The following is a 9763-nucleotide window of genomic DNA, read 5'->3' as shown; positions in this document are numbered from 1 at the left end:
AATTGAACGTTAATCATCTTCTTCCTCCTGATGTATAACAGCTTTGGGCAGCCGTAAAGCCCCTTACCGCCACCTACTGGCTGGGAGTGTAACATACATGTAACTGTCGGGTATAACCGCTGACACATGGGTTCGGCCCACAGCATCAACATTAGTCCCGCCCAGCTGCAAGGAGTAGGGAGAGTAGTGTGCAGTGGAGTGTTGAGAATTTGTGAACCACAACCACAGGTAATTAAGATAGTGCTTTAACGACATTTTGCAGTAGCTTGCTGCTAGTAGTAGTAGTAATCAGTGATTCAGCTGTTCACAGTGGCCCTAATCCTCTTCTGTATGTCATTTACAACTGAAACCACCATAACTTTTGGTAAACGTTTTTTTATTTGTTATTTTTCCATCGCTTCTCTACTCATCTAAAGTGAACCTTCCTTGCACTTTGCCATGGAAAGCGGGATGTCTTGGTTTATTTTTTGTTGGTTTGTTTTTTTGGTGTATGTCCAAATGGGCAAGAAACTCAATAGAATGCCTTTTTTGCTGGTATTATACTTATTTGTATTATATTTTGCTATAATTTTGTATCACACATAGTGAAATCAATCATTTTTTTACATAGTACTCTGAACTGCTTCTGAATAGGCCAGCTTAAAGGAATAGTTCACTCTAGAACGAAATTCAGTCATTATCGACTCACCCTCATGCTGATGAGAAGTCTGGTGTAGTTTCTTATTCCTCAAAGTGCAGTTGGAGACCTGCGGGGGTACCCTCCTGCAGCAAAAATCCATATAACGGGCGTCAATGGTGCCCGAGACAAAAAGGTCTATAAAACTACACAAAAACTTTGTAATATTCCTCCATACTGCTCGTCCGCTGCAATCCAAGTGTCCTGAAGTGGCGACATCCAGAGTTTACTCGAAACGACGTCATTTAGTACATTTTTCTAGCCTAAACAGTCACTATACTATATCTGCCTGGAGGCACGCTCCCGCGTGCACGCGAGTCTCCCTCACAGCGTTTGCACTACGGAAGCCGCGCCAGACAAGATCAACGAGACTCGCAATAGATACACACCGGTATTTACATCCTGCTGTGAGTGTCAAAGTTTCAAATCACTAGTGCAGGCAGATCCCTCTTGTGTTTGTGTGTCGCTCGGTCGCTTTTTACCGCGAGTTTAAAAAAAGATTTTAATACTTTTCTCACTCACCTTAAATCAATTTGAAAGAACATTGCAATCTATGAACCCTCACTGACCTACAAAAGGGGCAGTGAAAAATTCAGTTGTCTTTTCTCTCTTAATTCATGGCTAAAAACTGCATGTAGCAAGTTTAACTTAACTTTAACTTCTATCGATAACTGATATTTTCTGGGGTCAGCCTGGATTTTATTTAAACATCCCAACCTCAGGGGCTCTCAGGCGCTTGTCTACAACATAATACAATGTAATGCACCATGACTAATTGCTCTCCCACCCACCACCGTTTATATCATTAAACCCATCATCTCAGCTAGACACAATACTGCCAACGGAGCTACAAAAGGACCAAACATGAAAAACCTGGTTACTGGTTATGACAGTGATAGCAAACAAATCTTTTCATATCAATTAAATTATCACAATCTGGACTGTCTTTTTCTGACTGAGACTTGGCTGGGCACATCCCTCCAGTAAAAATTAGTAACACATCATTCAGTACACAACATTTTGAGAACAAATCAGGAAAGACATGGTGAGTATACGTTTGTGTAGCATGAAGGAGTCTAATACATTTCATTTTGTTATGCCAAAATAATAAATAAAAATAAAAATAATAACCTGGACCCTTGATTGGTCAGCCTGTGCAGCTGGACAGGAGAGGAGGAGATTCCTGTTAGTGTTCCTGCCTGACACTCCCTTAGATTTAAAGCACAAAAACTACCACTGCTCACCATGATCTACCTTCAATCGAGGACACGTAGTCCAGGGTCACATTTGAATGAGGACTAGTGTTACAATTTGTAGGTGAAGTTGAACCCAAAAGTGAGCAACAAGGCAGACAGTGTAGCAAGGAAATGTATTGAGGCTTCACAGGGAGTATGCAGGTATGAGTAGTCACTGGCTCTGGCTGGAGAGGAAGAGGAGGAGAGGTAGCTCATGGTGGCGCTGGTGGATAGCATGGAGTGTGGAGCTCAGGGGAACTCAGGGCGAGGCTGTTGGCTGCAGAGGTGCTGAAGGCTGGGTAACTGGAAGTGGAGCCGCTGGTAGATGAACAAGGTCCAAACACTGAAGGCAACATGAGCAAAAAACTAAGTTAGGTGTCTTTAGTAAAAGTCAACAGGAAAAACACGAGGAAACAATCGAAGAGATTAGCACAAGCAGGGGCCATGCACCACGCAGTACCGACCAAATCATCTGGCAGCAGGTAGAGTGGAGACCAGGGCTTATCAACAGGCGCTGGTTCCTGCAGGTGTGTGAGTCAGTGAGGGGAAACCCCACCCAGCCTCTCAGTGCACCCCTGCAAGCACAACAAGCACAGAAACAAAAACACCACAGCACAAATCCACCACAGAAAATGACTGACTGTGACAACTATCCCTTTCCCACTGAGTAACCATTGTTTTACACCTGCTCTGGGGACAAATTCCCACATTTACATTTTAGCACTGCCCAGGGGATGACACTAAAGACACTAGCTTTCATATTGAAATCAAACTTTTATGATTCAATATTCCATACTTTGAGGGACTGGTGACAGTGCTGTAGATTGTGAATGGTCAAACAGATTTGATGTCATATTTAAAAACTGACTACAACAAACACAACATCCGGTGTGTTAATAGTATTATAAGCTCACCAGATCCAGGATCCGCATCAAATTCTACTCACTCATGCATTATTCCCTGAGAAATTAACAAAAATGTGGAAAAACGACCCGTCTCACAATGTTAAAGAAAGTGAGAAAACATTCCTGGATTTGTCGAGACCCGCACCAAAAGTTAATGGGGTCTATCCTGGGCCAAGACCTATCATCCATCACAGTTTTGTGGAAATCTGTTCAGTAGTTTCTGTGTAATCCTGCTGACAAACCAACCAAACAAACATACACAGGTGAAAGCATAAGCAGTGTAGGACCTCAGTGTGTACTGTGGTGCAAACTGAAACTGTCACACCGCAGTGAGGGGTGTCTCGTCCTGGGTTTTTTGTCTCGTGAATTTCATGTTTTATTTTGAAAAGTAACTCTCCTCTCGTTTCAGGTCACTTGCCCTTCCTCATGTGTCACCGGTCTGACATCTCCCCGATCCCTGATTGTTTCCACCTGTTTCCCATTACCCTCATGTGTCTTATAGTCCACGTCTCCCTTTGTCCTGTGCCAGAGTGTCTCGTTGTTTGTGTACCTCCAGCCCATGCCTTGTTCCATGCCAAGTGCTTCCCCGTTTGTATTCTTGTTTCCTTATTTCCTCTTAAGAAGAGTGATTTTTTGTTGTAATTTTGTCAGTGCAGTTTTGAAGCTAGTTTAATTTTGTAGCCGTTTTTTCTTCCCTCCATTGGAGTGGTTTTTGTTTCATAGTTTTTTCAGCCTAGTCGTAGCATAGTATTTTTATAGCCTTTGTACCTTCCTCGTTGGAGCGTTTTTTTGTTGTTTTATTTCTATAGTTCTTATCCTCGTCAGAGTAGAGTAGTTCTCAGCCTTTTTCTTTTCCTCCCTTTGGAGTGATTTGCTGTTGTGTTTTGTATTTTGATTTTGTGTTTTTTTCTAGATTCCTGTTTTTCCAGGTACTTGAGTGTCAATAGCCTATTTTGTTGTCACTCTGTCTTAAGAGCCGATAAGAGAAATTTCAGAATAAAAGCCTGCTTGAACTGTGATCCCTCTGCATCTGAGTCCTCTTTTTAGCCCAGGCCTGACAGAAGTTGGTGTCTTGGACCTCCAAGTGGTCTACAGTAGTCAAAATGGCAACCACTGAGCTCCTTCTAAATCTGAGGGTGCTAAATTGGGTGAATAGGGCAGGTCTGCTTTCATGGATGGCAGCCATCACCACTGTGGGCTATTCTGTGCTGACTTGCAATTTTAAATCAACTGAAACAGAAATACCCCAAAAGTTATCAACTTCAAACTTTCAGTAGCACAATGAGCACAATATGGATTGTGAGTTGCATGGAATATCTTCAGAACAACATTTTTCTTTTTCAAAATGTCCCATTTATTGCCATCACATATTGCAAGCCCACTTCTGGGATAGGTTTCACAATCAGTGCATTAATGCCACTTAGGTAGAGCGCTCTCAGGTTTGTTTTCAGTGTGGTTTAGAATGTTTAAACAGTGGTTAAATCAGAGTGTGCCATGATCATTGTTATTTGCTAATGCATTTCCTGATAAGACACTTTTAAATAAATAGTCTGCTGATGCATAGAATTAAGATCCAACATCTAGGTTAAGCTTTTTATTTTATTCATTCATGGTTCAACAAAAGACCAAATGGCAGTAAAGTACATCAGTCACACACGTAACCTGCACATCAGGCAAAGTATCCCCAGAGAAACACATTAACGGTCAGGAGCAGCAAGGCGTTAACATTACAGACTTGTCTCCAGAGTGGCTCCTCCTGCAGGGAGTTTAGTTCACTGTTTTCAGTTACTGGAGCTACAGACTCAGAGCTTGAACCAGTCAGACCACAGAGCCGCAGAGCAGCTCTGCACCACCAGGAACCTGACAAGCTGTCAGAGTCAGGGCTGAGGTCAGAAGGAACCGGGTTGGAGGTCACCTGGGGAACTGTGAGGTCAATCCGGGGCTCCTGGCTATATCTGGACCACCAGGTCAGCCTGTGCAGCTGGACAGGAGAGGAGGAGATTCCTGTTAGTGTTCCTGCCTGACACCCCCTAAGATTTAAAGCACAAAAACTACCACTGCTCACCATGATCTACCTTCAATCGAGGACACGTAGTCCAGGGTCACATTTGAATGAGGACTAGCCATTTTCCACTGCAGACATGTAATGGGTAGCCATTTTGCATAGTTCCCATTGTTTTACACCTGCTTTGGGATAAATTCCCACATCTACATTTTAGCACTGCCCAGAGGATGACACTAAAGACACTCTTAAGCTCACCAGATCCAGGATTTTTTCATCAAGGCCCATGCATTATTCCCTGAGAAATTAACAAAAATGTGGACAAATGGCCCGTCTCACAATGTTAAAGAAAGTGAGAAAACATTCCTGGATTTGTTGAAACCCACACACATTACAGATGTTGTGATTGTTATTGAGAGCAGCAGATGTGTGTTGCAGTTGGAGTCGTTATGTCTCGTCTGTCTGTGTGTTTGACACAGTTTGGGTACAGGACTGTTGATGGCTTTGTAAACAACGGCTAAAGTACTTGTGATGTTCCATTCTGCAGTGCAGTAACTGTTTCAGTTACTACTTCTGTGCATCTGTTTTGTTTTTTAAAGATGAGAATATAAATTAAATGAATTTATGACATGTTCCTTACATGTTCTTTAGGTATCGGGGCAGTAGCCAAGCTGACAGCAACAATGATAAGGCAGGTGAGAGTCATCAGGATGAGAGCAAAGTACAGGTAGTGTACATCAGCCAGGATAGCAGGTCGATGATCAGGCTGACCACAGGAAGGAGCCTGATAGGAGAACTCCAGAACCATGCGGATCAGTCCCACCACTAGTCCAGACATCAGACCCCAGAATGCCCCCTGAAACACACATACACAACATATTAGCTGCACAGTCATGCGGAATAGGAAAAAAAATGTGATTTCTTCTTCTGTGATCACCTCTCTAAACTTTCATTCATTACTGGACTTTCTGTTTGCTGTGTTGCTGTGTATCTGTGTTTTACAGGCTTTTAGACAATCCTTGCCTTAAAAATAACTGATTTGGGATTTCGGACCATAGCTTTTCTGCCTCTGGATAAATGTTGGCTTTCACCAATGCCTGGACTACAACAATGGATTAAGAACACAGACTTGAGCAAGTAACACTGGTAAGCTTAAAAGCTAGCTTAGCCTGGCTTTATAACCGATAACCTTATTATACCTGAAACGTGGATTGCTATTTAGATCTTGTTTGTTTTCAAGCAGGAGGGAGCTTCAGCTCCTGGCTATGGCTTATGCTTGGTTTGTTTTATAGCTTTGTTGCTATTGCTAGCTGACCTCAGAAACAGCTTTGCATCACCATGGCTGTCAGGGCTTGACCTTACTTTTTTGAGTCACTTGTAAATGGACCTTTCTTTTGTCTAGGAATGTCAGTTGTCCAGGTAAAACTGACACATTTTTTTTTTCATTTCGTTCGTTTAAATGAAACAGATCTGAAAGCATCCATAGTGTCAACATATAAATGCTTCAGTTTAGTTCATTTTTGCCTATATGTGACATTTTCACCTCAATATATCATTTTTTTAAATATTTATTTAGAATGTAATGGCAATAGAGAGGGATACCATTGATTGTGTTATTTTGCAGTCAACACAGCATTCAGTGTCACTGAGAGGAGCATTTTAAAACTTCATTTTAAATTATCGATGAATGTTATCCTTATATTTATTCACATTGAAGCTATCGACATCAGCTACGATCATCCCTCTGATGTTCGATGAATGAGATATCTCTGGTTTACAGGCACATGTGATGAATTAGTGGTACAGGTGCTATAAATATCCACATCCATGTGTAACTATAATGACAACTGTTCTGATGCTGTAGGAGAACCTTGCTTGTGCTCTTTAGGTTGAGTTTGTTTGAAAGCAAAATTTTTGATTAAAGGAAAAATATATTTAAAAAATATATATTGTTAAATTTACCCCGCCCAAAAAAAACCTACAAACCAAGTAACAAATGCTTCTTTCCATATGCGCTTGGAATAAGTAATGAATGTTTTTTAAGGGTGGGGAAATGTAACAGCCATGTAAGGTGGGTGAGTGAGTGAGTGAGTGAGTGAGTGAGTGAGTCCTACCTGCTCGTTGGCACGTGGCCAGAAGATAGCCAGTAGGAATACAGCAGTAATGGGCGGCGCTAGAAAGCTGGTCACTGACTGGATATAATCAAATAGCTGTCCACTATTAGCTGTTTGGATGACTGGAATCCACATCAGACTAACACACACCAAGACCAGGATGAACAACCTGAAAATACAAAGAATGGTATTATAATGTCAGCTCTGGGTGATGTCAAAAGAAAGGAAAGTTTCAGGGAGATGTCACAAAAGTAGATTCAAATGGCAACTGAAAGACAGGACCATTATCCGACACTCTTTAGGTTGAGTTTGTTTGAAAGCAAAACTTTGGATCAAAAGGAAGTTCAGAAGGAGGCCTGGATCAGAAAGGAAGCATATATATAAACTTATAATTTACTTATGATCAATTAAGAAATCAATCCTCACTCTCTCCAAGGTCATTTTTAAGAGATGCCCGTTACTCAAGGACAGCTCTGTTTTGTATTTGTATTAATCCAGTGAGACTGTATAGAAATAATTGAACAGGCCCCATCTGGCACCAGCAACATCACGCATTTAGATGTTAATATTTCTCCCAAGCTGTCAGAGCAGTCCATCCACAGAGCAGGAAAGCTCAAAGCAAAAAGTTCATGGTTGTAAACAATAAAGGATTATTTAAAGTGCTATCATTCATGGGAAGAAAAGCCACAATCAAAAAGACAATACTACCAACAGTTAAAAAAAATAACCGTTAATATAAAAATGGGAAAACTGATGGTGTATAGAGGGGCTTGGGTTTCAATTACACAACTTCCCTCAGCTAGAAAGATTGGGGCAGCAAAGACAGACACACATTAGAAACGTTGAATGAAAATAGGATGTCATGTTATATTGTGTACCATAAGGGCCTGATTATGGTTTGTTTGCTTTGTTTATGTAGAGCATGTACACATCAACACATGTTGAAAGAGGAGTTGGAAGAAATGAAAATGATGTACTCTTACCCCTTTATCTAGTAACATAAATTAATTAGATCGTCATTGTGAAGGTTTGAATGATTGTAGATGGACCCAATAGCAGACAACCAGGCTGGAGAAGGTTTAAAGGTGATTTATTTAACAATTGATGAATGAAGTGCAGTTCAGGGGTAGCTCGTTGAGGCAGGATGAAGAGGGCTCCGTGAGAATGCAGAGAAGCATAGTGGCAGGCTGGGTGGTGATGGTGCGGTGTTAGCAGTAGGTAGACAAGCTCCTGGAGTAGGTTTGGCTTGGGGAGTCTCAGAAGCAGTGTGGCTGGTGGCAGAGGTGCGTAGGCAGTGTGGGCCATTCCTCCACAGCTCTCATTACGTCATTAATTAGGGCTTGAAAGACAGCGGGGGCATTTGTCAGACCAAAGGGCATCACTAGATACTCAAAATGACCCAGTGTGTGACTGTGTTGAAGACGGTTTTCCATTCATCTCCTTCCTTTATTCTGACAAGGTGGTATGCATTACAGAGATCCAGCTTAGTGAAATATGTGGCATGGCAGAGAGGTTCAAAAGATGGGTCAATGAAGGGGAGAGGGTATTTGTTTTTTACAGTTATGTCATTTAACCACAGTAGTCGATGCAGGGGCGCAGTGTCTTATCCTTCTTGGTGACGAAGAAAAATCCTGCCCCTGGTGGCGATGAGGAGGGGCGAATCTGACCGGAGGAGAGAGAGTCCGAGATGTGAACTCCATAGCCTCCTTCTCTGGACGGGATAAGTTGTAGAGCCTGCTGGTAGGGAGTGGAGATTCAGGGAGAAGATCGATGGAGCAGTCGTATGGACAGTGAGGTAGAAGAATAAGGGCCAGCTCCTTGCTGGACACCCTCGCCAGGTCATGGTACTTAGGAGGCACGAGTGAGAAGTCCGGAGGCTCAGAGTGAGGCGCAGTGGGGGCCTCGTTAGGGGAGACAGTGGAATGCAGACAGTGAGAATGGCAGAAAACGCTCCAACTTGAAATGGAGGACACAGACTCGTTGATATGAGGATTATGGATCTTGAGCCAGGGGAGATCAAGCACGACAGGGGACGTGGGAGAGGGGATCACAAAAAGCTGAATGTGTTCATGATGGTTTCCAGAGATCACCAGAGTCAGGGGACTAGTGCGATGAAGGACTGTGGCCAGCAGTTTGCCATCGAGTGCATTCACAGCCTTCAGTAACTCCAGGAGCTCCCCAGGAATGTTAGCTTGTTCTACCAGAGCTGCGTCAATGAAACTGTCGTCAGCCCCCCAAGTCCACCAGGACGTTCAGCGAAGCGGGGAGATGAATCCAATGAGGAGAGCTAGAAGAGGAGGAGGTCCAGTGTGCTCTCCTTCACTGGTGAGCCTGATCTTTTGGTTTAGCTGGACAGGAGGCCATGAGATGACCAGGAAAGCCACAGTAGAGACAGAGCCGGTTCACAAAACGTCTCTGGCGTTTAGCTGGCGACAAGCGAGTCTGCCCCAAGTGTATGGTTAGGGTGGCAGGCTCTGAGACAGAGAGGGAGGGGGAGCTAATCTGCAGGACCGAACATTTCTCTCTCTATTCCTTCCCTGATTCTATTGTCAATACAGATAGCTAGAGAAATTAAATCCTCCAGAGAGTCAGATAAATCCTGAGTAGCAAGTTCATCCAGCAACTCATCACTTAAGCCCCTGAGAAAACCCCTCGTAAGCGCCTGTTCATTCCACCCACTCTCTGCAGCCAAGATACAGGAAACTATCAAATAGGGGGCTGCTGACTGGGAAGACTGATGTTATGCTAAAAGCCGGCTACCTGCCTCGGGGCGCTGCACTGGGTGATCAAATACCTTGCGCAATTCATTAACAAAAGAAAAATAGGAATCA

At 43.0% G+C, this 9763-nt stretch overlaps 1 protein-coding gene across 1 annotated transcript in view; it reads right to left on the bottom strand.

The window, feature by feature from the left end:
• Positions 1-4395: 4395 nt before the first annotated feature.
• The window catches only part of slc5a9 (solute carrier family 5 member 9), a 35908-nt gene continuing 30540 nt past the window's right edge, over positions 4396-9763 (bottom strand). Inside the window, exons 12-14 of the mRNA XM_073476031.1 lie at positions 6933-7101; positions 5459-5674; positions 4396-4797 (exon numbers count right to left, since the gene is read on the bottom strand). Of these exons, the coding sequence (XP_073332132.1) occupies positions 4486-4797; positions 5459-5674; positions 6933-7101 (697 nt within the window). The 3' untranslated portion in view covers positions 4396-4485. The remainder of the gene's footprint in view (positions 4798-5458; positions 5675-6932; positions 7102-9763) is intronic.

The sequence above is a fragment of the Pagrus major genome, chromosome 11, assembly GCF_040436345.1.
Source record: "Pagrus major chromosome 11, Pma_NU_1.0".
Taxonomy (NCBI): domain Eukaryota; kingdom Metazoa; phylum Chordata; class Actinopteri; order Spariformes; family Sparidae; genus Pagrus; species Pagrus major.
Note: the sequence above shows the minus strand (reverse complement) of the source record. Positions and strands in the feature narration are given on the sequence as shown.